The 26,634-nt window shown below is 54.1% G+C and overlaps 4 protein-coding genes across 7 annotated transcripts in view; 3 read left to right on the forward strand and 1 right to left on the reverse strand.

Moving 5' to 3' along the window:
- IP6K1 (inositol hexakisphosphate kinase 1) overlaps positions 1 to 5,489 on the forward strand; it is a 38,746-nt gene extending 33,257 nt beyond the window's left edge. For 3 of the 4 annotated variants that reach the window (XM_005141569.4, XM_031042367.2, XM_005141568.4), the window contains 2 exons: positions 1,945 to 2,120; positions 2,983 to 3,492. In XM_005141569.4, the coding sequence (XP_005141626.1) occupies positions 1,945 to 2,120; positions 2,983 to 3,492 (686 nt within the window). Of the gene's footprint in view, positions 1 to 1,944; positions 2,121 to 2,982 lie in introns of all 4 variants that reach the window. The other variant, XM_031042366.2, reaches the window with a different exon arrangement.
- Positions 5,490 to 5,964: 475 nt separating this feature from the next.
- Positions 5,965 to 8,197, forward strand: GMPPB (GDP-mannose pyrophosphorylase B). The gene is made up of 7 exons (XM_034066344.1): positions 5,965 to 6,192; positions 6,267 to 6,315; positions 6,823 to 7,124; positions 7,200 to 7,278; positions 7,374 to 7,501; positions 7,665 to 7,847; positions 8,011 to 8,197. The coding sequence occupies exons 1-7, from the start codon at positions 5,983 to 5,985 to the stop codon at positions 8,140 to 8,142; spliced, it is 1,083 nt and encodes a 360-aa protein (XP_033922235.1). The 5' UTR covers positions 5,965 to 5,982; the 3' UTR covers positions 8,143 to 8,197.
- Positions 8,198 to 8,291: 94 nt separating this feature from the next.
- The window catches only part of RNF123 (ring finger protein 123), a 48,395-nt gene continuing 30,052 nt past the window's right edge, over positions 8,292 to 26,634 (reverse strand). The window contains exons 32-39 of the mRNA XM_013130800.3: positions 22,621 to 22,760; positions 22,242 to 22,430; positions 20,561 to 20,636; positions 19,810 to 19,894; positions 9,479 to 9,621; positions 9,040 to 9,134; positions 8,850 to 8,935; positions 8,292 to 8,735 (exon numbers count right to left, since the gene is read on the reverse strand). Coding sequence (XP_012986254.2) covers positions 8,636 to 8,735; positions 8,850 to 8,935; positions 9,040 to 9,134; positions 9,479 to 9,621; positions 19,810 to 19,894; positions 20,561 to 20,636; positions 22,242 to 22,430; positions 22,621 to 22,760 — 914 coding nt within the window. The 3' untranslated portion in view covers positions 8,292 to 8,635. The remainder of the gene's footprint in view (positions 8,736 to 8,849; positions 8,936 to 9,039; positions 9,135 to 9,478; positions 9,622 to 19,809; positions 19,895 to 20,560; positions 20,637 to 22,241; positions 22,431 to 22,620; positions 22,761 to 26,634) is intronic.
- AMIGO3 (adhesion molecule with Ig like domain 3) lies at positions 9,748 to 13,830 on the forward strand. Its single transcript, XM_005141566.4, has one exon. The coding sequence runs from the start codon at positions 11,432 to 11,434 to the stop codon at positions 12,956 to 12,958; it is 1,527 nt and encodes a 508-aa protein (XP_005141623.2). The 5' UTR covers positions 9,748 to 11,431; the 3' UTR covers positions 12,959 to 13,830.

Consider the following 26,634-nt stretch of genomic DNA (forward strand, 5'->3'; position numbering starts at 1 on the left):
ATTAGGTCCTGCATCTTTCTTCTCTTATCCTTCTCTTTGTTGGCTTGTGTTTTGAACTGTAGATTTTTGTGTTGGCAGCAGATGCAGGTCTGTACTGTTCAGTAATCCCTTAGGAAGGAACTATGTCCTTGTCACCTTTGTGAGTCTCTTCCAGTTGAACTGTGTCCTTTTGGAGGCAGTGACCGGAACTGCACACAATACAGAAGGTGCATTTGAGCCAGAGATTTCCACTGTTGTTTAATGCAGTTGTGTCTCTTTCCCCCTCATTATTCCTAACACATTGTCTTGTTCCAAATACGATTTCATTACCCTAGGATCCTATTCCTGACTGGTAATAGTTGTCTCAAAAACATTGCTTTATGCATTAATATTTTTCTCCATATGTTTATCATCTTGCATGTAAACTTTAGTGGATTTTGTCTGCCCATTTAATGGCCAAGTCAGTCTCATAAGTTCCTTGTGGAGTTTTGCACAGCTGTTCCTCATTTTTGCAGCCTTGAGTAACTAGTACTTCGAGCAGATTTGTCATGTCACTTTTGTGGATTGCTTGTGGAACAGAGTAGATCTTCACACAAAGACCCTGCTGGCAACTTTGGCTCTGACACCAATCAGACTAGTGTATAGTTCCCCAGATCAATGTAGCTTAGTGCTGTGGTAGCCCCAGTGTCTCCTGGTATTAAGGCAGAGTTAAATGTGTTACACACCTCTTTATTTTCTGTTTGTCATACAGTATCTTCTCTTGGCATTTCAGTTTCAGGATTCTATGAGCTCAGAAAGAGTTCTGTCTTGGGAATCCCCATAGCTTTCCTTTCCCCCAGTAAATAAAGCAGCAAAATACTAATTTTATTTCTTTTTTAGGGGGCCTCTTCACACCCCTGTCCCACCCATCTCCCCTCTAGCTCCATTTGTACTTTGTGTTTAACCTCTTTGGGCAGTCTGGCTGGTTTGCTCATGGTTGAAGATGGATTTGTTGTGTTCTGTGCCTTTGCAAATGAGTCCTTGTGCTTTTTGTCTTGAACTTGTCATCTTGTGGGTTTTTTGTTTGTTTGTTTCTGTTTCACCTGCTGGAGCTTTATCCTGTTTGCCTCACATAGGGACAAACTTACTTTTAATAGCTGTATTCTTTGCCATTTTAACTGTGTGGGCTTCCTTTTCCTATTCTCAAGTGTGTACTTTGAGCCTTCAGCTTTTATTTTTAAATAGCCTGCATCACTTGCAGAAAGTAATTCCCTTTGGCTGTCCCTTTTTAATCACAATTCCTTATTCTTACGAAGTTCCTCTTTCAAAATCAAGCATAGCTGATGATAGATCTTTCTGAGTGTTAAACTTCCTTGCAGGTTTAATTTGGCTGTGCTCTGCTTGCCATTTTAGCATAACATGTTGAACTGTGCCCGGCCAGGGCTACTTAGGGCAAACCTCAGGGTTGTTTTTCTTCCCTTTGGCGCAAGCTGATGCACTGATTGTCTCAGGCTTGTTCTCAGTGTTGTGCCCTGATTGTGTGTGCTGGTAATTAAAGGCTCCCATTACTGTTCTGTTTCCTGTCTTTGTAGCCTCCTCAGCTCCCCCACTGTGCGTTGGGCAGCGTTGCTGTTCTGGGCAGGCCAAGAGCAACAATACTGTGCTATTACTTGCGCCTTCAGTTTTCAGTCCGTGGGGATTGTATTGTTTATCCATATGGTTAAATTGCTAATTTCAGTAGGCTTTAAGCTCTCCCTTAATGTATCAGCAGTTCTTATTGCCATACCGTGTCTTTTCTGACATTAGAGTTCTGCTCATTGGTTCCTCCTGCTGAGTTTCCAGTACCCTGCGTGTGATCTTCTTGCTATTTGGGTTTTGTCCTTTTCTTTACCTCCCAGTTTGTGCTGTTTGTTGCCTGTCCCTGTCTGTGATGTCCCCAGCGAGTGGTGTCTCTGGCAAGGAATTTCTCCTTGACACATCTCCCAGAGTTCCTTTTGTTGGAGAACGTGGTGCATCACTTCAGGCTTCCCTGTGTACTTGATCTGAAGATGGGGACCAGACAGCACGGAGATGATGCATCTGAGGAGAAGGCTGCTCGGCAGATGAAGAAGTGTGAACAGAGCACTTCTGCCACCTTGGGCGTGCGCGTGTGTGGGATGCAGGTAGGGATCCCCAGGGCTGCAGGTGCTGCGTGTTTCTTTTTGCAGCCCTGTTAGACCTTCCAGTTAGTGTTTTCTGCTGAGCACTGAGTTAGTCTCCCACGTCAGGTAAGTACACCGGTGTTCGTGCAGCATGCTTTTTGTCTTGTTTCTAAGCCTAGAACAAAGGAACCTACTTCTCCTGAGATGGCCTGGTTTAGCCAAAGCTGTTTTGTTCACAGACAGTTAGGGTGTTTTCTAATAAAATCATTTTTGTGGCATATTGTTGAGCTACAATCATGGTTCCTGGGGAGGGATGTGTCCCTCCATCCAAGCAGCTGCTGCCATTTGCTTCTGTACTGAAGTGAAAGTTAAAAAGTTGCCCTCTTGTGACCGGGGCCCTGCACACAAGGATTTGCTGCTGGTGCTGTTGTGCAGTTGTTGCTCCTTTCCCCGCCTGCAGAAGGATTTTGCAATCCAGATCTCTGCCCATAGACTCACAAGCAGGCAGGGGCCCTCATTAATCACATGCCACACAATGACGGCAGTAACATACTGGCAGCTCCAAGTTGCTGTAAGACTTTGCTTTCTAAGCCTTTGGGGTCTGTTGTGCTGTGCCTCTTGGGGACACTCAGACTCATGCGACGCCTGATGGTGTCCTGGAAGAGACTGTCAGTGTTTGGGCATTGTGGCTGTGCCTGTGGAATGCACCCTTGAGCTGCTGTGGAGTTCAGGGAACAGGCAGAGCTGTTTCCTGATTGCTCTTGGGCTTGGTGGGGTCAGAATGAGTCCCCTCTGCCCTGTCAGTGCAGGACAGCTCCAGGCTCTCTGTGTGTGACCTTAACCTGTTGCTCCCACTTGATAAGCATTCCTTTTGGTGTTCCAGGTGTATCAGCTGGACACAGGGCATTACTTATGCAGGAATAAGTACTATGGACGCGGTCTTTCCATCGAGGGCTTCCGTAATGCTCTCTACCAGTATCTCCACAACGGCATTGAGCTTCGCAAAGACCTCTTTGAGCCTATCCTCACCAAACTGCGAAGCCTGAAGGCAGTTTTGGAAAGACAGGCCTCCTACCGCTTCTACTCCAGCTCCCTCCTCATCATTTATGATGGGAAGGACAGCAGGGCAGCAATGTTTGTGGAGCGCCGTCCGGAGATGCGCCTGAAGCGGGTGGACAGCTCTGTCCCGGAGAGCGCGCAGGATGGCGGCAGCACAGAGCCCAGCTCCTCGGCCCAGCCCAAGGTGGATGTGCGTATGATTGACTTTGCACATAGCACGTTCAAAGGCTTTCGTGATGACCCCACGGTGCACGACGGACCCGACATGGGTTACATGTTCGGGCTGGAAAGCCTCATCAACATCATGGAACAGATGCGTGAAGAAAACCAGTAGCCCTGAGCTACGGCCTCTTAATCTTGTCATGGGGGCAGGAGCAGACATGACCACCTACTACCACAGGAAAAAAAGCAGACAACTTTGGTTTTAAACAATTGTATTGCTCCATTGTTTTTAAATGTACTTGGATAGAAGAGCTGAGCGGAAGCAGGATGGAAGAGCTCCTCGTGCTGACCAGATGCTTCTGACCACACTAGCTCTGCCTCCTGGAGGAGGCTCTGTAGATGCCTGCTGAGCTTTGGGTGTCCCGGTTCTTCACTCTTTGTGTATGCAGTCTAGAGAGAGGACCTGGACATAGGGAAGAGAAAGCAGGAGAGCCTGCGCTCTCCGGGGGGGCTGGAGCTGTGGCATGAGGAGCCTCCTACCTCAGGAGCCCCTGGGAGAGCCTTCCCTTTGAAATTCTCCTGAGTTATTTGGAAGTTGGCAGTGTCTGTGAGGCTGATGGTGAGCAGCACAGGTGCTGGTCCACGCATTTGGTGTTGTGAGCTCTGCCCTGGGTTTTGCTGAGGGGGCTTTGCTTTTGATGCTGCCTTTTTCTGCTGTTTGGGCACTGTGAGTAACCAACACAAACATGGAAATAAAATGACCAAATGCAACCCCTGGCAGAGCTGTGGCCGGGAGGGAATGCTGCACACCTGCAGTTGTGCTCAAGCCTGGAGCAGGCACAGGGCTTGGTAAGAGTAACTCTGCCCTGGACTACTGACCAAGCAAGTACTAGGCTCATGGGCTAGCAATAGTATCTGTAGCAGTTAACATGACCCTAGCTGTGCAGCAGGGCATTTCGGACCATTTCAACCCTTCCTGTCTTGTAATGTTGGTCCCACAGGTCCTACGTGTGTGTGTCCCTCCAGCCCCAGGCTGCCCTCTTCCCCTCTGGCCCTTCTGGCTGGTCCATGCACGGGGATGATGGAAGGGGGAGGCTGACGGTTAGGGCTGACCCCCTTCCTGCTCCCTAAGGGGCTCAAGGGGGGCAGGTGAGGGGACACCTGGCTGAGCAGCCAGTGCTATGGCCTGTTTAGCTTTGCTTCATGGGGTCAGTCTGTCCTGAAATAACCACCAGTCTGTAGGTGAAGCAGCCAGCTGGTGCTGTCCAGGTTCCCTCCCTGAGCCCGTGTGTTACCCACTGCCTCCCTTGATGAGGGCATTAATGTTTGATACTGTGGCCTGGTGGTACCAAACCATACCCTGCTCTGCATCACCTCCCACCCCATGTTTCTGTGCTGGGACCCCCAAGCTCCCTCCCCAGTGTCACTGACTTGTTCCATGGTGTTTGTTCCCATTACCCTGGCTGCTGAAGAGGCTGCTTGGGTACTGGTGAAGTTGGTCTGGTTTTGTTTTACACTTCAGGAAAGCTTGTTTAGGGAATACTCGCATGTCGCATGTGTCCTGACTTGGTGTGTGCACAGTCTGCTTGGGAATTGTCAGTGCTTGGCTAGCGGCAGCAGGCACAGGCCCATGGCACTGTGTGTGGAAGGGGCAAGGGCAGTGCCAGCTTTGTCCTGAACCGTACCCCTGCCTGTCTCCTAAGCCACTGCTCCCCTCTGGCTCTCTGGCTGAGGACCTTTATTCACACCACTGCCCTGTGCTGGCTTACTTCATTGCTTCTGCGAGTCACTGCCACACCAGGCAGGGCCCATGGGAATGGTGGGGAGCAGGGGGGGCTGGACCGGGTGAGGGGGGCTGAGGGCTGTAGTTGTGGGTGCCTTGGGTACCTCCCAACAGCCGTGTTGCCCATAGCAGCTCACCCTGTGCATGCCCTTGTCCCTTGTGGGCCCCTTCCTGGGAGGCATCTCGGCCTCCCCCCGGGTTCCCTGTCCTCGCTTGGCCAGGGTGAGGTGTGAGGGCCGGGGCCCTGCCTGCCCCTCTCCCCTTTGGACCACGGCAGTGGGACTGCACAGCTTGTACATAGCCTCAACCCTGTTTGTTTTTACATGAATAATCACCCGTTTGTGCTTCACAGAGAACCAAAAACCATTAAAGGATCTGTTTTTGTCCGTGGTGTGCCGTGCCTGCCTGTTCCTGGGGCTGGGCTGGGGCAGGACCAGGCCTGAGGCCGCTCTTCCCCCTTCGCGGGGAGGGCCGTAAGCAGCGGCGGGCGCTAGGACCCGGGGCGGTCAGTCCTTACCGGGGTGGGGCGGGCACTAGGACCCGGGGCGGTCAGTCCTTACCGGGGCGGGGCGGGCGCTAGGACCCGGGGCGGTCAGTCATTGCCGGGGTGGGGCGGGCACTAGGACCCGGGGCGGTCAGTCATTGCCGGGGTGGGGCGGGCACTAGGACCCGGGGCCGTCAGTCATTGCCGGGGCGGGCACTAGGACCCGTGGCTGTCAGTCATTGCCGGGGTGGGGCGGGCACTAGGACCCGGGGCCGTCAGTCATTGCCGGGGCGGGCACTAGGACCCGGGGCTGTCAGTCATTGCCGGGGCGGGGCGGGCCGGTTGGGGGCGTGCCGGTGACGCGGCGGCGCGCGGTGCTGACGTGTCGCGGTGCGATGCGGGCGCTGATCCTGGTGGGGGGCTTCGGGACGCGGCTGCGGCCGCTGACCCTGAGCCGGCCCAAGCCGCTGGTGCAGTTCTGCAACAAGGCGGTGCTGCTGCACCAGCTGGAGGCCCTGCTCCAGGCTGGGGTCACACATGTGGTGCTGGCCGTCAGCTACATGTCCGAGGCGCTGGGAGCCGCCATGCGGGAGCAGGAGCAGCGGGTAAGGGTCCCCAGCATCCCCCGTGCCGAGCCGCGGCACCCGGTTCACATCCCCCGCTCACACTGTGCCCGCAGCTCGGCATCCGCATCTCCCTGTCCCACGAGAAGGAGCCGCTGGGCACAGGTAGGGTGCGGGCAGCTGGCGGGGCTGCTGGGGCTGGCACAGGCAGGACAGAGGAAGTGTCGGGATAGCAGCGTGGGCTGCGGGGGATCAGAGCGAAGGGGGGGTTGGCAGGGGGACAACCGGAGGAGGGGCACTAGGGACTGGTATGGGTAGGGCTGGGGGATGCTGAGAGCAGGAACGGTGCAGGTGGGTAGGGCTATGAGGACTTAGGACATGGCAAGGGGTACACCAGGATGGGTATAGGCAGGACAAGGGGGAGGGGTACATCAGGATGAGCAAGCACAGGACAAGGATTAAGGGGTACACAAAGATGGGCAAGGGGAGAGTGGAGGTTACACCAGGATGGGCATGGACAGGATGAAGGGGATGAGGGGTGTCTGCAGGGAAGAAGGAAGGACCAGGGACAGTGGGACTGAGTGAGGATCTTGGGGCACTGGGGAGCTGGGATGGGCACAGGTGAGGCATTGGGCTCACCCTGTCCCCGTGGCGGCACTGATGGCCGGGCAGCTGGGCCGCTGGCACTGGCGCGGGACCTGCTGGCCGAGGACGGGGAGCCCTTCTTTGTCCTCAACAGTGATGTGATCTGCGAGTTCCCCTTCGCGGCGCTGGCCCAGTTCCACCGGCATCACGGCGGTGAGGGCTCACTTGTGGTGACCCGGGTGGAGGAGCCGGCCAAGTACGGTGTGGTGGTGAGTGAGCCCGACACCGGCCGCATCTGCCGCTTTGTGGAGAAGCCGCGTGTCTTCGTGTCCAACAAGATCAATGCTGGGCTCTATATCTTCAGCCCCGGCATCCTACAGCGCATCCAGGTACAGGCTGGGATGCTGGGCTGGGCCAGGCTGGGGTCCAGGCCCCTGGCTCAGCCCTGTGCCCTGTACATGCAGCTGCGCCCCACCTCCATTGAGAAGGAGATCTTCCCTGCCATGGCACAGGAAGGGCAGCTCTATGCCATGGAGCTGCAGGGTAAGGTGCTTCATACACTGTAGGCAGCATGAGGAGGTCTTGCCTGCACTGTCACCGCTGTGCTGGTGGCTGTTACAATGGCCCTGTTCCCACAGGCTTCTGGATGGACATCGGGCAGCCAAAGGACTTCCTTACGGGCATGTGCATGTACCTGCAGGCTCTGCGGGCTCAGCACCCTGAGAAGCTGCATTCAGGGCCTGGTGTTGTAGGGAATGTACTGGTGGTAAGTGCCAGCCCCCAGCACACATCATGGACTCTGTGTCTTCCCACCACTGTCCTCACGGCTGTCCTCGAGCTGTGGGCTGTGTCCGTGCACTGTCTGGGTGGTGTGGGCCATGCTGAGAGCTCTGCCCTCCCACCCCTGGCACAGCCACTCTTCCTTCCAGGACCCCAGTGCCAAGATTGGGGCAAACTGCGTCATTGGCCCCAATGTGACGATTGGGGCTGGTGTGGTGGTGGAGGATGGGGTGCGCATCAAGCGCTGCACTGTGCTGGAGGGGGCCCGCATTCGCTCCCACTCCTGGCTGGAGTCCTGCATCGTCGGCTGGAGCTGCTCTGTGGGGCAATGGGTGAGGACGTGGGTGCCCCTGGGGGAGATTGGGGCTCAGCTCTTGCGCGCCTGCTGCCTCAGTCTGTGGAAGGAGGGATGGAGGGATGCACCGGTGCCTGTGGGCAGGAGCATGGCACCGAGACCTGAACCAGAGCAGACATGATGGGGCTTCTCTGGGGCAGGTGCGCATGGAGAACGTGACGGTGCTGGGTGAGGATGTCATCGTCAACGACGAGCTCTACCTCAATGGGGCCAACGTGCTGCCACACAAGTCCATTTCTGAGTCGGTGCCAGAGCCGCGCATCATTATGTAGCAGCTGCCACAGGGCTCTGTGCTCCTGGCTTGGATTAAATATTTATACTTCCATGTACTGAGCGTGGCCTGAGCACTGGCCTGAGCACTGGCCTGAGCACTGGCCTGAGCACTGGCCTGGCTTCCCCTCCCATGGCTCAAGGCACCACATAAGGAAGAATAATTTAATGCTGCATTTCATGAAATCAGGCCCCAGCCAGGGGCAAGGTAACAGCCTGAACAGCCAGCCCAGCCCCCTGCCCTGGCCTGGGACTGCTGCGTGTTCCCAGTGCTGCCACAGAGCTGAGGCCTTGGGCTCCCCTCCCTGAGAACGGCCCATGGGGCAAGGGGGCTGCTATGGTCCAGATGCTTGGCAGTGGGATGCTGCACCCCCCACCACCAGCCTCTCTCCCTGCAGCCCCGAGCCCAGCACTGCAGCCCCCCTGCTCTGGGCAGCATGAGTATGTGGGGAGAAGCTGGCGTGCGGCAGGGAACCTGTGGTGTGGGGCTGGGCTCTATGAGCTGGCTGGCTTGGTGAAGTCGTCCACCCCTGTGATGGTGGCCTTGCAGAAGAAGCAGTCCTTGTTGTTCATCAGGTGCTGGTTGATGCAGGCTCTGGCACAGAGGAGGACATAGTGTGAGCTACCCCAGCACAGCATGGAGGGGGGGAGAAGGGGGCAGGTGCTGGCAGTCACCCTGGTGTTAGGGTCACACATGGAAGCTACTCACTTGCAAGACTTGTGGGAACAGGGTCTGAAGATGGCTGAGATGGGGTGTGCGTAGCAGATAGGGCAGAGGTCTTCCTCGCTGGTGGGCTGTTGTGGGAGGCACCAGGCAGTTAATAGTGGCAGTGAAAGCCCTGTAACCCAGGGCAGCTCTGCCAGGAGCCAGAGCATGGGGAGCGGGCTGGGGCACTCACCAGTGTGGTGGCAGCTGCCTGCTTGGACTCCTCGCTCAGGTGGTTCAGCATCTTGTCCACCTTCACCAGCTCCTCAGTACTGATGTAATCTGTGTCTGTGGGGACAAACTGGGTGTATGTGGCGTGAACGTGACACACATGTATGTGCCCTGAGGTGGCCGGGCAATGCATGAGTGGCTGTGACTGCTCTTGGGGCCCAGCCAGGGCAGGGAGCCTGGTGCTGGGGGCAGCAAGATGGGCACTGGGCACTGCAAAGGGACAAAACTGCTGAAAGCAGGCACTGGGCACAACCCCATCCCAAGTGCCACTGCTGGGGAACAGCAAGGGGGCCATGGACCCCTGTCACCAGTGCTAAGGGGACTGGGACAGGTCACAGGGGCAGCCCTGCTCTGCCCATCGCAGCCATGGCTGCAGTGGTGAGCACAGGGGCAGCACTTACAGGTGTGCAGGGAGAAATGACGCTTTTCAGTGGCTGGGGCAGCAGCTGCCAGGGCTGAGGGCTCCGCATGGCCCAGCAGGTACTGGATGGAGCGCAGCTGGAAGCAGGGGTCCGCCAGCAGCACCGCTGTTGCACGCTCAACCCTGTGGAGGGACACAGTCAGGCTTCTGCCTTAGGAACAACCCCCTGTGATCACAAACCACCACCCAGCTACACCCCCACCCCAGGGACCCCCCCCCCCCCATTCCCTGCGTCATCAGTACAGGCTCAAATGCGCTGAAGGGCAGCAGCCATCCTCCTCCTCCATCACCTCTGCGCAGAGGATCGATATGGTGCATCAGCACTTGCTGAGGCTGCAGCCCTCACACACCAGTGCCCAGCTGGAGCTGCAGGGCAGCTGAGGCAGCCAGCACTGCCCTCGCTTTGGAGCACAACAAGGGTGAAGGGAGAGATGCCACAAAGCAGCCTCATGCTGGGTGCTGTGCTCCCCCAGCCTTTGCATCAAGATGCCCCTAGGGCAAGTGGGTGCCCCCACAGGGCAGGAAGGCGAAGTCATGGCTCTCCTTGGGTCCCAGCATCAGTGGGGACAGCAGGACAGATGAAGGTCACCTTAGTGAGTATTTCCATTGATGCTGCAGCTTGTTCACTGCTCTGGTGAAGCAGCAGAGCTGGCTCCATGGCCAGCCCTGGGGCAAGCACAGAGGAGGCAGGAGGCAATGTGAGGGAGAAGCCAGCGGCACAGGCTGAGCCTGGGCCAGGGCACAGGGAGTTAACAGCCCCTTGATGTGCAGCAGCCGCAGCTGCCAAATTAGCTTTTTGCTGCCCTAATGGAAACCAATTCCCCAGCCCTGTTTTCCGCTCCTCACTAACGCACCCAGGCTCTGGATAATGACATTCCTGCATGTCCTTCACCCTGTGACCACCCCTTCCTTGCCATGGCCTCCCCCTCTGCTATGGGGCTCACCCCATGGCTGGGAGTGCTAGGGGGGGTCCCTGCCATCTCGTGCAGGATGAGAACAGCAGGAAGGACCACAACTCGGTGCTAAGCGGTGGGTGTGGAGTGTGTGATGACCCCCATCTCTGTGCCCAGCCTGGTGCAGGACTGGACATGAGGGTCTCCCAGAGGTGACAATGGGGCAGATTTATTCCAGCATCCTCCCAGCAGCTGGGCAGTCAGGAAGCAGCAGCACGGCTGCCTTACAGACTCCAGCCGGCTGGGGATGCCGTTCTCCAGACACAGGGACAGCGGCTGTGCACCAGTGAGGCTGCGGGGTCGGCAAAGCGGCCCTGGGGACAACCAACCGCGCACGGCTGGTGGTGGCTCCACATCACCCTGCCCGCCCGCAGGACAAGGGTGGACCACGGCCACCACCGCAGCCACCACTCCCCGTGCTGGGACCAATGGGATCCCGCCCAGCCCACACGGCAGCGCGTAAATAGGGGCAGGAGCGGGACCGCGCTCCCGCTGCGAGCCCAGCTCCCGGAGGTACTGGTCGGGAGGGAGCTGGTGCCGGACGGGGCTCACCGGTGGCTGGAGCGTGGGGATGTGCAGCGGCACTGAGCACCGAGGAACTTGGCACTCCAGAGACACAGGGATCCAGGAGGCAGTGAGGCTCATCCCAAACCAGCGCTGAAGCAGCAGAGCATCCCAACCGCCTGAAGCTGGACACCGGCTCCCCTGCACCTCAGTGCTGGACAGCCCACGGTCAGCTGGAGCACAGGTACGAGGCAGCCTCGCTGGGCAGGGAGATGCCACCCTTTAACTCTTATCAAGCCCCACAGCTGGAAGTGGGATCCTCCTCTGCAGGGAGCAAAGCGGCATCTATGGATGCTTGGTAGAGCCCCCAGGCAGGGCAACACAGGGGTAGACCGGGGAGGACTGGGGCACATTTCCTCTTGTCTTATCAAGCCTGGCTGTGCTGCCGGGCTGCATAGAGTCTCCTGCCTGCCACAATGTCCCCACGAGCACCCACAGACCAGCTCTGGCCACGGGTGGTGAAGCTTCTGCTGCTGCTCCAGCTGTGTGCCCATGGCCGTGCTCCCCACGCCTCCCCACTGCCCCGCAGCTGCCCCCGTACCTGCATCTGCACCTCTGACCTGCTGAGCTGCAGCCGGCAGATGCTGCAGCATGTGCCCCATGCACTGCCACCCACCGCCACCACCCTGGACCTCAGCCACAATGCCCTCACCCAGCTCCACGACCGCTGGCTGGCCGCCGTCCCACACCTTGAGGCCCTCCACATCAGTCACAACCAGATTAAGGACCTGTCTCTGCAGGCTTTCCACAATGCCTCCTACCTGCGGCACCTTGACATGTCCTCCAACCACCTGCATGCTGTGGAGACACACTACTTTGACATGCTGGTGAGCTTGGAGGAGCTGCTGCTCTACAACAACCACATCACTCGAGTGGATGAAAACGCCTTCGCTAAGCTGAGCGGCCTGCGGAAAGTCTACCTGAGCTGGAACAACCTCACCACCTTCCCCTTCCACTCGGTGCAGGGGCTGGGAAACTACAGCCTCCGCACACTGGACCTGTCCTCCAACAGCCTGAGCAGCATCCCTGTGGAGCAGCTGGCAGCTCTGCCTGAAAACATCAGGAATGGTTTGTACCTGCACAACAACCCCATCAGGTGCAGCTGCCCGCTCTACCTGATGCTGCAGCGCTGGAAGCAGCGAGGTTTCAGCTCTGTGAAGGACTTTTTCGAGGAACACACCTGCAAGGTGTCTGACAACGTGCCCCGGTCCCTGATCAAGTTCCTCAAATACAACCACATGTTTGAGAACTGCTCGACAGGCCCTGAAGACGTGCACCCCTTGCCCTTCCCTGTGATGGTGGGCCAGACCCTTCTGCTCACCTGCAACACCAGCCTGCCGGCTGCAGCCTCCACCTACATGTGGATCTCCCCACACCACGAGCCCATCAGACACCCAGGGAACAGCAACCACTCCTTGGAAGTCTACCACAACGGCAGCCTCAAGATTGCAGTGGCCAAGCCCTGGCACTCAGGGGTGTACGTAGGCTTGGCCATTAACAGCCCCCACAACTTCAGCAGGCTGTGTGAGGTCAATGTGACGGTCCACTACCCCAAGCCGGATGGGGAGACCTTTAGCACTGGCCTCACGACCTTGCTGGGGTGCATCGTGAGCCTGGTGCTGGTGCTCATCTACTTGTACCTCACCCCCTGCCACTGCCTGAACTGCTGCAAGAAGCCAGCTCCTCTCAGCCCTCCGCAGGAGTGCAGTGCCCAGTCCTCCATCCTCAGCACCACTCCCCCCGCCACCGACGGGCCCAACCGCAAGGTCAGTGCCAACAAGCATGTGGTATTCCTGGAGCCCATCAGGGAGACACAGAATGGCAAGATCCGCCTGGCCCTCGGTGAGGACTTCCCTGACCCCAAGCACCCCAAGGTCCTGCAGCTCAAGTCAGACTCAGAGTCCATCAGCTCCGTCTTTTCAGACACCCCCATTGTGTCATAGCGGAGCAGAGCCGAGTGCCCTTGTCAACACTGAGGCATTCCAAGAGCTCTTCTCCACTGCTGCAGGATTATTGAACACCCTGAATTCCCAGCTCGACTGCGACCCACAGGGGTGATGGGCATCACCCACAACTGCTTCAGCCAAGAGCTTCTGGTGGGTTTTGGGCCGGGCATACCAATGCCTGGCAAGAGCTCCTTGTGTAAGCAAGGCAATGGCTTTGTTAGCACAAGGGCAATGCTGATGAATCCAGCATGCCTGAGAAACCCCCACTTCATGTGGGCACCCAAGCTCCCTAATAGTGACACAGAGGCTTGCGGTCTGCCACGTCCCTGGGCATAAGACCAAACACGGTGCCACCACCACAGACCCTCACACCAAGGAACAGCCATGATGAGCACAGCACTGCCCTTGCTCATGCCAGAGCCCCTGGGGGTGGCAATGCCACCGTCCTCTTCCAGCCCCTGCCATCCCCATCAATATACCATGCCTGGGAGCTGAGGAGAGCATGACCCTGTCACAGGGGCGTTAGTCACCCCCTCCCCAGTGGTGGCCACGCAGCAGAGAGATGCAGCTCAGCCCCTGACCATGCAGCCAAGCAAACATCACAGGCTTTTGCTTCCCAAGAAGCTGTAAATAGTCACGGCAGGATTAAGTGATGCGATACAGAGCCCGGCCGCATTGCTCAGAGCTCCTCATGCCACCAAGGACGATGAGGTCTCGGATGCACCACCCTCCTTCACTGCTTCTCCTTGAGGCGGACAAACGCGCTGCTAAGGCACAGCTATTTAGGCAGTAATCTAATAAGCCTATCGATAAATGTGAGTAATCCTCTCCTCTCCTGGGTTGTAATTCTCTAGTTACATTGAAATAAAAATGCCTATTTTTTTAAGCTTATGCTGGGCTGAGTGTCTCCTTGCCCTTGCAGGGCAGCAGCATGCAGGAACCCTGCACCCCTGGGCACAGTGGTGGGAGTTGGGGGTGGTCTAAGGGAGCCCTGAATTTCTGCTGGCCCAGTACACACATCTGCACTGGGCTTTGCAGCCTCTGTTCCCATCAAACAGCTTTAGGGTGGCATCAGTGAGGGGGTTAAATGTGGTGAGACAGAGCTGGTGGCCTGGGGCTGGTGCAAGAGGGCATCAAGTGCCTTGTTCCCAAGAGCAGGTCTGCAAAGTGATGCCTGAGGACTGGAACAGAGCAGCACCTACTGACACAAGGGCACAACCAGACCCCAAAAGGGATGAACAGGATGTAGGTGAAGGGGAGACGCACTCTGGAGAGACCCTGAGTCTCCATGCCCTCAGCAGACAGAGCCCCCACCTCACTGCTTTCCCAGCACCTGGCCCTGGCACAAGGAGCAGCACTACCCCCCCACATCACCTGCCTAGTCCTGCAGAGGGATGCGGGTGTCCCCCCATCTGCTGGTCACTATGATCCCAGCCACAGCCAGAACAGGAGCATGCGGCTGTCACCTGCAGCACAGGGGATGCTGGGCCCACCTTGCTGCAGGAGCACAGCTCAGACACAACCTGGGCAACACAGACAGAAGCTAGGACCCTTCACAAACATTCCCTCTAACCCACAGCCCCCCACGGCCATGGCAGCACTGTGACTGGTGGGAGGGGAAGGTTCCTGCAGCATCAGGGCTGTGCTAACTCCCATCCTTCAAGTCTTTCAGCCAGGAAACAAGCAGCTTTTGGGGTTTTTTTCCCTAGCAAAAAGTCAACCCTGCCCAAAGCACTTGCTGGAAACCCCTCACCCATTCAAGGAGCAGAGAGCATTTGGAAAGCAGCTATGCTGAGACAACCTCCCAGTGCCCCTCCTGACACCAACCTTGCTCACAGCCTCATGTGACACATGCCCCAGTACTGTGCACCCCGTGCTGCTGCCAAGCAGTCAGCACAGGGGATGAGATGCGGAGAGACAGGCCCTGCAGCCTGCACCCTCACCCCTGCCACTGCCAGCCTGTCACCTCCTGTCAATGCACAGCTCCTGATGAGCCTGCGATGCTGAGCTGGCCCCACTGGGGAGCTGCAGCAGGGTGATGAGGTCCTTCAGTGTCAGATGGATAGGTGAGTGGTATCCTGTCCCTTGAGAACGGATGAGGCAATGCCATCCCCTGGTTTTACACACAGGCAGGGATCCCATGGGAAGGATGGATTGAATTTGCCCTGGGAGTATCTGGGAAAGAGACCTGGCCAACAGGGCCCAGGTCCAAACCTCTTGCCATCCTTGTAGGTCTCCTTGCTGGTGCTAACATCAACTTCCCAGGCATTAATGCTTCCACAAACCTGCATCCTTGGCTGTGGCTAATGACTGAACCTTGGGGAGACTGGAGTGTGAAAAACCTCCTGAGGGCTCCCCTCTGGGGACACTCCAGCCTGGAGAAGTCCAGAATAGCTCTTCTAGGCTGGCTGCAATACTCCTATCCCTGCAGGAAGTCTGAGTCCCACTATGTTGGGGACAACATACCTGAGGTTTGTGTCAGTGCTGCCCCCAAGGTCTCCCCCCTGCCTTTACCCAGGAAAACCCTGCTGCTGTGTTTCACACCTTCCTGATGCTCGGGAAGGACCCACACCACACTGCTGCTCCAACAAGCAAGGCAAGGCAGTTTGAACTGTCAAAGCCGTTCATTAAGCAGCTTGAAAGGCAAAACATCTCAGCAAGGAAAAACAGCCCAGAACACTGCCTCCCTGACAGGGGGGAGTTGGGAAATGTAATGGATCCTCTCAGAGGAATACACTAGCCTCTCTTGGCAGCTTTATGCACCATTACAGCCCCGGCTTACTGCCAAAGTGGCCTCCTGCTCCTTGACTCTGCAGGGTAAAGCAAAGGATCAGCACAAAGCTCAGTGTCCCCAGCACACAGGGACCTGTGCTGTGCACACAGGGATAAGGACTGGGCTTTGCAACCAGCCTCCAATGCTGATTCCTGTGTCCACCAGTACAGCTCAGTCAGGACAATATGGGTGCACTGAATGCCAGTTCCTGCCTGTCCTCCTGCCACCAGGGCTGGACACACCATGGCTGGACCTGGAACCTTTCCTCACAGTTTTCCAAAGAGCTCAAAGCCCTCACCTGGCCCACACAACGCCTGCTCCTGCCTCCCAGTGTGTCCCTGATAGCCCCAAGGAGCCAGGAGATCCCAGCCTTGGTAGTCCCGCTGCTCTGGTCTGGAGCCTGTAAAAACTAAGATCAGAAAGGCCAGACTCCATTTTAAACCACGAAATTTGGGTCTGAGCTAGTCGTTCCTCCATGCAGGGACTCCTTTAGACTGAGTGCTCCTGGCACCTTCTCCCAACACAGCTTGCTCATCAATCCACGTCAAAGGAGCATTAGCATTTAAGTGATCAGTAATTAGTGCCCTACAGGACTACAGAGAACTACCATGTCCAGCAGGGACCTGCCAAGTCCCCAGGATCCCAGCAGTACTCAAGCATGTAGGTGAGTGACCAGGCTGAGTTTAGGAACCTGTAGGCTGGGATCTTCTGTGACTTTTCCAATGGGGGTGACCCCAAAGGCAGATCCTGCTTGGCCTGCCTCCCCCACCTGGCTCATCCTCACCTTTCTGCTTACCAGTGTGTTACTTCTGCCCAAGGAACCTCTCCATCCCCACCCTCCTGCCAGTCCCTCTGCACCCATCTGTACTGTAACAAAGGAGAAGAGTGGTGGGGATCCAGCCAGAATTACCCCAACATCATATCAGCCCAGTGCTGCAGCTCCTGGCAAGTCCCACTGACTCACACTCAGCATCCCACTGGCACAGTGTGGTTGGTTTTGTCCCAGGATCCCCATCCTGTGCTTTGCTGGCTGGTACCACCATCTTCCTGGTGACCACAGGGCTCTTTCCTCCTGTCTTCTCCATCTTCTGGGCATAAGTCTCTTGGAGATACACCTTGAAGGCTGCTTAGGTCTTTTCTTGTACAGCTGCACTGCAGACAAGTTTTCTGACTCCTTGCATGTGTCCTAACGCTCTACACTCACACTGAGAGCATCAGCCAAGGGCAAGGCTGAGGAACACGCTGGCCTGGCCTTGCCCCCCTTGCTTCTGAGGGCATGGTGTCAATGGGGCATGGTGGAAGCTGAAGGAGTGGAATGGTGGCCAAGCTCTGATACAACACAGCTCATCTCTGCTCTGGAATGGCCACTCACTTCCCACAAAGCCTGTTCCAACCCATATGCCCAGTCCTAATTACAACATGCTCTCACACACAGAAGACCAACAGCCTCACCTTTGATCCTCACCCCTTCCCCTGCTGCTTGCTCTTGCCAGGATCCTTCCACAAGCTCTGGCCAACTCTGATCCATTAGCTCACTCCAGAAGAGGCTTGATAGAAAATCTGCTCAATTATTTAGCAGACCAACACGGGGATGATACCTACTCAGCCTGCCAGATCCTGCCTTCCCTCTCCTCCCACAAAACCAAGGCTCAGTCATTAGGGCCTGGTGAGCAGGCAGCACACAAGTATTCCTCCTCCTCGTCCCTGCACTAAGGCTCCCTTCAATGAAGGTGCTGCTCAACTGCTGTCAGAGCTGAGGCTGGGAGGGAGCAGCATGTCAGAACATCCAACAAGACCCATGACAACACTGCAAAGACCAAAACAGTTTTAAATGAAGAAGCTGTTGTCTGTTTGTGACCCCAGGCCCCAGCACCAGGCTGCCCTGCTCTCACCTGCTGACAAGGTTTAGCTCCCTCCTGGCAAGCCCTCAAGGGACAGGCAACTGCCACGCTCCTGTCTGTGAACTAGAAGACCCTCTGCTGTCGGACCCTAGCTTGAGCCAGCAGCTCTCTACCTATGCCCTGCACTAATTCTCTGCCCCGTTTGCAAAGTTCATTACAGAGAGGGAGCTGAGCCACAAAATCTCCAGGCCCTGCTACAAAGATCAGTAAGGAAGGGCAAAGTGGGCAAGAAGCTTTGGTTAACCATGGGCAGCACCAGCCATCCCCAATGAGGAAACACATTTCTTGTCTCTCAAAAGCAGAGCCTGCTCCATCCAGGGACTAAGGTGTGTGATGTATCAACTGCCTCATCACATCCCAGCCTGGGCAAGGTTCTCTTTTCTTGTGCTTAATGGCTCTGATGCCAGGAGTCTGTAGCAAGAAGACTCGATGCCTGCCTGAGTGTTCTGTGCTGGGCAAGGAGCAGCTGAGGCATCCGACTGCATCCTGACAATGAAGCTGAGTGAGTTGGCAGGGGTTTGTCTCTCTTTACTCCCACCCATTCCCCATTAGCTCCATAAACAGGACTTCACTCCTTCACTTCCAGATGAACCCACCCTCTCTGTCCTAGGACAAAGCCTGCTCACCTTCCAACCAAGTGCCTGGTACAGCATCGGTTTGCTGTGTTTGAGGCAACCAGAAAAAACACAGCAAAACCAAGGAAGTCACCCAAGATCTCATTCCCTGTCACCCTCTGGGGCAGAGCCTCCTCGCAGGGGACCAGCCAGGCTAACAGCTAGTGTCCCAAGTAATTCCCACAGAGAAGTTCCTACATACAAATGTGGGCCAGATAATCTCTCTGCTTATGATTTCTGGCAATCTGGGAGTTACCAAATGGGACCTGGAAGAGATTTATCCCTTCCCCTCTTTGACTCTACAGGCAACCTGGCCTGGGACAGATGTTCACGGTTCAGGGAGCAAGTGAAGGCCTTCTCATCCTGCCTGGCATGCAGGGAACTGCTTTATAACATCCCCCGTTCCCTCCAGGAAGAAGTGTCTAGTTGTTGCATCAAATTCATGATGTTTGCCCTCTAAAGGAGCAGGATTCTGGGGGCGAACAAAATTCCCCCCTGTTCCCAGTCCAGAAAGGCCACTGATCAATGACCTTGTGCTAAGCTGTTGGTACTGTCACACCTGGGGCTGTGAGACTGGTGCAGCAGCCACGGAGTCAGGATATAATTAGATACATTTGTGTACATCTTTGAGTCCTTGAGAGAAAAAGCTGAAAGACTGGCTGCAGGGCTGAGCTGCTTGGCCAGATGGGGCTCTGCTCTCCATAAAGCCAGAGATTATCATGTTCTCCAAATGTGAAAACAAGCAGGATATACAGCACAGACAGAAGAGCCCCATCTCCTAGAGTACCCTACAGGGCACAGCGGCTAGGCAAGACATCTACGAATGACAGTGGAAGAGAGCAAAGGCAGAGCTGCAGAGGGTATCAGAATAGGCTTCTCTGCAGGACTTGGCAGAGAAGCAGGCACAGACACATAGAAACCAACAGGTCAGACGTAGCTTTGTCCAGCCACATCACCCCCCAGGGCTATGCCTCTGAATAGCTGGTTACCATGAAGACAAGATTTGCTTCATCTGAAAATCAGCATCACCTAAGTGCCTGGGCAGGATTTGTCTCACCTTGTGTCACAGGTTTGGGAACCCAGGGGGCTCTGCAAACATTTGATGCCTTCCTGAGATAAATCCAGAGTAAAGGAAATTTAACGAACCCCCACCCACTGCTGTGAGCTGCAGCACTGCCTGTCACCACATCAGCACAGCTTTTACATGCAACATTCACAGCCTCTGACAGCAGCTGTCCTGGCACACTGAGTGCCAGACCCCTTCCTGAGGATGAAGGTACACATACACTGTCAGCACAGCACCTTGGTAGCTACCTCTCACAAGGGCTTTCCTGCACCACAGGAAGGAGTTTTGCACCCAGCAGCACTGGGATGCAGCTCCTGCAGGGGCATGTGGCTCTTTGGTTTCTGCATGCTCCATCACATCTGCTTCACCTCATTCTGTTGGTCCCCGTGCACCCACATCACTCCTGCAACACCTCCCATGCCACTGACTACTGCAGCACCCAAAGCAATGCCACATGCAGTGACTCCATGCTTTGGGAGTCAAAAGCCACTCACCCCTGAGCATCAGTGTCCACAAGCAGCCGGACCAGTATCCCCGTCACAGCCACAAGGATTGGGTAATGATCCACACTCTCCAGTCCTATGAAAGCAAAAGAGAAAGGTAGAGCTGCTGCCACCACAAGAGGCAGAGCTGCTCTATAGGAAATATAGGATGCCCATAACACAGAACCTGGAGCCAGTCTGCTACCAGACCCAACTCAGCTGCCCACAGTCACTTCCACAGAGAGGACTGATACTGCCAAGAATGGCTTCCCTCAGCAATTCAGTGCACCCTTTACCCAATGCAGAACCCAGAAACAAAGCCTACTTCCTAAACTGCAATCTGTGCAGGGTTTGAACCTTTCAAACAGTGCCACGTAACCTATGTCAGATCAGTGTCTAGCAAGACACCTCCTCGTCCAAGCACAGCATAGCTGCCACTTTAAGTGTGACAGCCAGACCCATGCATCAGCTGCCTCATGGGGACAAAGATCCTGGTGGGTACCAGAGCTGCTGAGCAGATGGAGGTTTAGGGCCTAGGAAGAGCACCAACACTCATTTACATCTGGAGGATTTACATGTCTTCTGAAGACAGCACTCCTGTGGCAGTCTGTGGGACCAGACTGGTTTCCCAGGCCAGGGATGTGCCAGGTCTGAGGTCTAATCCCATCGACCTCTACACTGACCTTCACTACAAGCCATCCCTCACTTCCCAAGAGCATTCATTCAGCATGGAGTGGGACACATTGTTGATGTACAGACTCACCTGGCAGACGGAGGTTGACCACTCTGTCAAACAAGTTTCTTTCAGCTGTCACACGGTTCAGCACCTGGTTCAAGAGCTGTGCAGGGAAAAGCAGAGGGTCTGTATTATCTGAATGGGCCTTTCTGTAAGCAGCATCCAAACACCATACTTTGGGGCAGCATGTCCTTATAGTTCAGGTTTGGTGCCTGGGAGCAGGTAGATGCACCAAGGGAGGCTTACAGCACAGACCTTGTTTGACCCTGGCATGAAGGAGATGGCACCTTACCACCTTGGGAAAACTCAGTCTGAGGTCAAGACACCTGAATCTCAGCATCTTCCACCTAAATCTGAATGCCACCTAAAGAAGCCAAGCTACTTCTGTGGATAAAACCCCTTGGCAAGCAGAAGCTACAGTTCCTAGGACACCCGCAGGCTGTGAAGAGCAAGCTGGCAGCTGTAGGCAAAATCAATGTCAGGAGGGTGAAGCACAGTCCAGGTCCTGCCCTGCCTGGAGCTGGCAGCTGGATGGACCTCCCAGCACTGAAGCACAGGATGAGCACAGAGAGCAATCTGCTTCTCTGCTTGAGAGAACATCACAGGCAGAGGTTTCTGCCTATGACCGGCACAGAAGGAATAAACTGTAAAGACACTTCATTAGTCACCATTAGCTCTCACCCAAACCCGCAGTGGGATGAGCGGGGTCTCCTCCAGGCTTGACACAACTGCTGCAAGCTGAGCACCATCTCTCAAATGCAGCATCCCTCTTCCTGTTGCCCTCATGCACAAAGAGCAGAATACTGCACCCCTCTGTGGCAACCTTCAGCAGTGGGGCATGGCTTCATAGTATCACCTGGACATGAGTGGGATGCTGAAGTACCCTGCTCTCTGCTGCCTATTCTCCTGCTTGCCTAAACCACCTGCTGAGGGCCCCTCACTCTCCTCCTTACACAGTGATCCCTACTGAAATCCCAGGATCAAATCTGAACACTCCCCCACTGTACTAGACCCCACTATGTCCTGCTTTGACTTGTCTGCTCAGAGTCCTGACCCTCAACCCTTGTATCAACCCAACCCTTGTAGTATAGGTAAGGTATGTACGACTGCTCTCCACCAGGCTGGCTCCTACAAGAGCAGCCTGTCCTCGAGCTCTCCAGGAATGCCCATGCTTTAGAACAGAAACTAATTTACTGGAGCCTAAATGCTGGTGTGGTTTGGAACAGGGCTGTATGATCACCCCAACAGTGGAGATGTTTGGTGCCATATCCTAAGACTGAAGGTTAAAAGATCAAGATGCCTGTTCGAACATCAGGGCATGATCCCTGTGAAGCCAGCTACACTCTGTGCAGCAGTTTGCTCAGATGTACCATGCTTCCTTCTCTAGATTTCATGACACTGCTTGACACAGGAGAATTCAGCATTTACTGAGTGGAGGTAACTGGCCATAGCCCCTCTGAAGGAAGATTTAAGTAGCTGTCCTCCTTCCCAGCAGAGGTAGAAATCAGCTGTGACCACAGTAGTTGCAAAGGAGGGGAGCAGATGACATGTAGAGATTTTAGGAAGCACCACTTGCTCTGTGGCAGCTGGGTTTGCTGTAGCAGCTTTAAATACTCCAGCATTTGGAGCAGGAGTCCCCACTTCACAGCACATCTGGAGAGATGGCAGAGGGACCCCTATGCCCTTTCACTCCCCTAAAGGATGATACCTGGGCAAGCCTCCGAAGCAGCAGTTCTGATGATGGGCGATTCCAGTCAAGGAAGATCTCTGGTGCCAGTGTGACAGTCATCTCCAGCACCCTGAGCAAGCTCACTGACAGGTCAAAGCAGGTAGCACACACTTTCAGCTGGCGGCTGTCCACAAAGTTCCTCTCCAAGCGCTCTGCTGCCTGCTGGATCTGCCAAGCAATGAAGGCAGCTTAACAAGGTGCTCCCTTCCCAAAAGAAGGTCTGTGACCCCAGCCCACTCAGCTCCCACACATGCCAGGGAACCACAGCACACCCAACCCTGAGAGTTGGGTCTTGAACCTTGCCTTGTGTAGGACATGAGCACTCATTGAGTACCAGACCCCTGGGTGGCACACTCACCTCCTGAATCATGCCAATGAACTCAGAGAAAGCCCAGTTCAGCTGGTTGAGGACACTATTGAGGAAGCTGGGAGCCAGATCACGGTCACTGCTGAGCAGATCTGCCATGTGCCGCTGCAGCAAGGTGGAGGGACATGGCTCTGAAACCAGAGAGCGACAGCTTCAGTGGCCTGGTCCCAGAGCAGCCATAGCTGGGGGGCAAGGCCACACTGGGAGCCCAGTCCTGGGCTTGGTAAATAAATGTTGGCTTGTGTTATAGTAAGCAGGGGTGGCAGGGCACTGGGAGCTGGAGTGCAGGGACTATTCAGCAATCTCACCTGTTGCACCTCCAAGCACTTTTTTGGAATGCCAGCCTGAATTAACCAGGGAAGAGCCCTGTTTGCTCACTGCTGCCCATGTGCACAGAAGCACTGCCCTGCAGCTCTGCATCCCTCCTGCTCAGCTCTGCAGCCCATAGTCAGCTCAGCATTAATTGTTCCTGATACCAGTGTAGCAGCAGCTGCCTGGAGCTAGCACGGCCATCCTTGGTCTCACATGGCCGTGCCTGTCTACTTGCATTCAGGGAGGAAGGTACCTACTAAATTCCACTCCTTAGAGGCTTCTGCATGGAGCTGGGACCAGCTCTGCCCTGGGCAGACTCAGGCAGAGCTGCCCATGCTCCCTGGCCAGGTTCAGCCCCAGCACAGACACATCCCCATGGTACATGACGTATCACCTCGGGGCTTTTTCACTATCAAGAGCACAGACAGGGTCAGACACAGCAGCTAGGAAACAGTCAGGGTTTTGTGGGGCACTGGCCCCATGGCCACACAGGGAAAGGAAGGGGGCACAAATGAAACAGATGCTTCTCATGAGCAGAAGGACTCACTGCTAGCGAAAGGCTCACAAAAGCATTCAACGCTATGCGGGAAGGGTATGAGGGTTCAAATCACAGGCTAAAATTCAGGGCTTGGAGAAAGAAACTTGAACAGATTTACCAAATATAGGGAAAACCCCCAAACTAACTACTTTTCCCTCTACTAGAAGCTATTAGTAAGAGCATGTGGAAGCTCTGGCAGCACTGTGGTGCCCAGAGGCACAAGCCATGCTGTGTCTTTGGGGTGGCAGCTCCTTGAAAGGCCAGCCCAGGCAAATGAAACACAGGGCGATGTCCACCACATCCTTAGGGATTGAAAAGCAAGGCATAACTACAGGCAGATTGCCAGCAAAGCCAGAAGGGAATGGCAGGAGACCATCAGCTCAAATAGAAACAGGATAAATGATTCTGTAAATACCCACTAGCAAGTTGTTATGGAGGACACTACTGATAGTGCATAATTACTTTGGGCAGGCCAGCACCCTGGCTTTGATCCTGCCTAAAAGCACATCTTTGGGAGGGATTCCATCACAACAAACATCTTTGATGTCCTGGTCCCAATCCACAAGTACTTTCTCAGCCCTTGGCTCACATGGCTCAGGGACTCCCCAAGCTAGATGTCCTTTATACATATTTATTGGTCCTCAGTCTATTTCTTGCCCAGCATTCCCTTAAACTGTGTAAGTCTTTAGCATTGAACATATTCTGGAGCAGTATTTCACAGCCCAGTTGTGTGCAGTGGGATGAATTTGGATTTGATCTTGGTTCCTACTCACTTTATTTGATATTTATCCTCTGCAACCACCTCCTGGTGGGAGAAACAGCAAGATGCTGCTCTTCAGTCCATTCCTCCAGCTAGCCATGACTCCAAGCCTTCACAATAGTCTTTTGAATGGGAACAACCCCAGCCTGTTCAGTTTCTCATATAGAAACTATTCCCTTTGCCACCCCTCCCTGAGACTTGCCAGTTATCCCAGATTTTCTTTGGAGAAGTGGAACCGAAAGCTCACACAGTATCCAAACCACAAGCATGTGGCAGATTTGTATGAAGGCATATTGTAGTTTTGGTTTTGTTCTGTTTTCCTTCCTCAGAATTGCTGTAGTGTGATTTGTTCCTTTGACTGGGCATCAAGCTGGCATTTTCCAAAAGACTGCAGTAGGTTGACAGTTCAAGGATAACCCTCAGGAACTTGCAAGGCACAAGTGGAGAAGCCCAGAGTGAGCACTGGAACCAACCTTGTTGTCTTCTCTGACAGTGATGGATGATAGAGTACAGCACCCCCTTACCAGATTTGCTGATGACACTAAACCAGCAGCTTTGTCCAATGTCCTAGGGGCACCCTGAGAAACTTGAGGACTGGGACAAAAAACTTGATCGTATTCAACATAAAGAAGAAAATTCTGGGGAAGAATGACCCCAAATCTCACTCCTGACTGGGAAATAAGGATCTGGACACCATTAAAGAGGTTATAGAGGATACTAGCTTGAAGAGGGAACAGATGAGAGCTTGCAGCCCACTGGTTTTTAATCACACTTTCCTTTCACATTTACCACTCCACCCCTGGTGATGCTAAATTCCATCAGCATTTTCTCTCCCACTCATTCAGAAGTGGAAGATCCTTTTGGAGAGTTAAGTTTTTCATGTCTTCTTTTCCTCAGCTTCCCCTCAACATACAAAAAGTGCTTTTTATTAAAACTGCTGCCATATCAGCTCCCTTCCAGCCTTCAAATACCAAAGCAGTTCTAAGCAAGGATCACCACTCCTCATGGAAGAGGTCTGAGGGATGACCTGTTGGTCTGTCGCCAAAGCCTCTTTTACCAGCATTTCAAGTCAGGACAGATCTCAAAATGAATCGCCCAGCCAAAGTCTACCTCATTAGAAGGCAGCTATGGCTTTTTGAAGGATGCTTTTATGCTTGCAGTAACTTGCTTTATCCTGATTATTAGCCAATGACTATTTCCTCATGGTCTTTTTCCAATAAGTGCTATGACTTTGCTCCAAACCTCCAATTCTAGGTTCTTAAATGCTTTCCCTGCTGCTGGCAAAGACTGTGCCTATCTATAAAAGCACTAAAAAATGGTGCGTGTTGTCAAACTTCCCCAGAATTATGTAGGGTGTTTTAAGGTTTTAAGCTAACACCAGGAAACAGTGAACTTCTTTGGCTTTTGCTGCTCCCAAGAGGATTCTGAATTTAAAGATGCTGTTGTCAGTGCTACTTTTTGAAAGCAACATAAGAAACCAGGCATGGAATACAGCAAGAGCAGCTTCATTTCTTGCATGAGTTCTCAGATGAGGTTCTCCATGGTGCAGTCATTAGTGGTATCCAGAAACCTAGTCCTGGTGCTGTGTTTATCTTCACTTGCAAGATGTTTGCCTTTGTTGAGGCATTTCCACCCACCTCCTTCAGGTCTCAGTTCCCACTGCCTTCCTGGGTAATGACACATCCCTTACATGTGCCATTTCAGATAGGGAGATCGTTTCATAGGGAGTCTGTGGATATTTACTGTTGTGGTTACATTCTTGATCCTGACAATAGTATGTCATTAGTGTTTCTAAAACTTGTAACTCCCTACTACAAAAGCCACTCAATATTGGCTTAGCCTTCATTATGACAGATAAAGATCATTCATTGGAACAGATATCAGTGGTTTTCCAAGGCCAGATATTATGACTTTAATACATTTAATGTGGGCAACAGAGTATGACCCCAGTGGTTATAGATACAACCAATGTTTCCACAATAGAAACTTCCCTGCAAAAATATAAGCAAAAGAGCCAGAAGAAAAGAGAAATCTAGGGGTGTGTTTCGGGGAATAGTGAATAAAAACACAGAGATCTTTAAGAAGATATTAGGCGGCCAGAAAGCTCCAGTGCTACAGCAAGCACTTGGGTTAAAAGGTTTACTGAGACCAGGATGAAACAAAGATGTAAGTTAAAATGGAAAGTGGAAAATGAACATAACCAAACATAGGCAGTAGTTGATGAAAACAAGAAGAAAAGGGGTAATAGAAGGAGAAAGCATAAAAGAAAGATCCATGACTAACTGTGCTACATGCAAAGTTTCTTCAACTACAGGGAAAAAAAATCTAGCAGAATTAGTAAAAAAAAATAAAACCACCCAGTAGTAATGGGAGAAAGCCTGACAGCAGCAGAAAC

This window comes from Melopsittacus undulatus, chromosome 9, assembly GCF_012275295.1.
Source record: "Melopsittacus undulatus isolate bMelUnd1 chromosome 9, bMelUnd1.mat.Z, whole genome shotgun sequence".
Classification (NCBI taxonomy): Eukaryota; Metazoa; Chordata; class Aves; order Psittaciformes; family Psittaculidae; genus Melopsittacus; species Melopsittacus undulatus.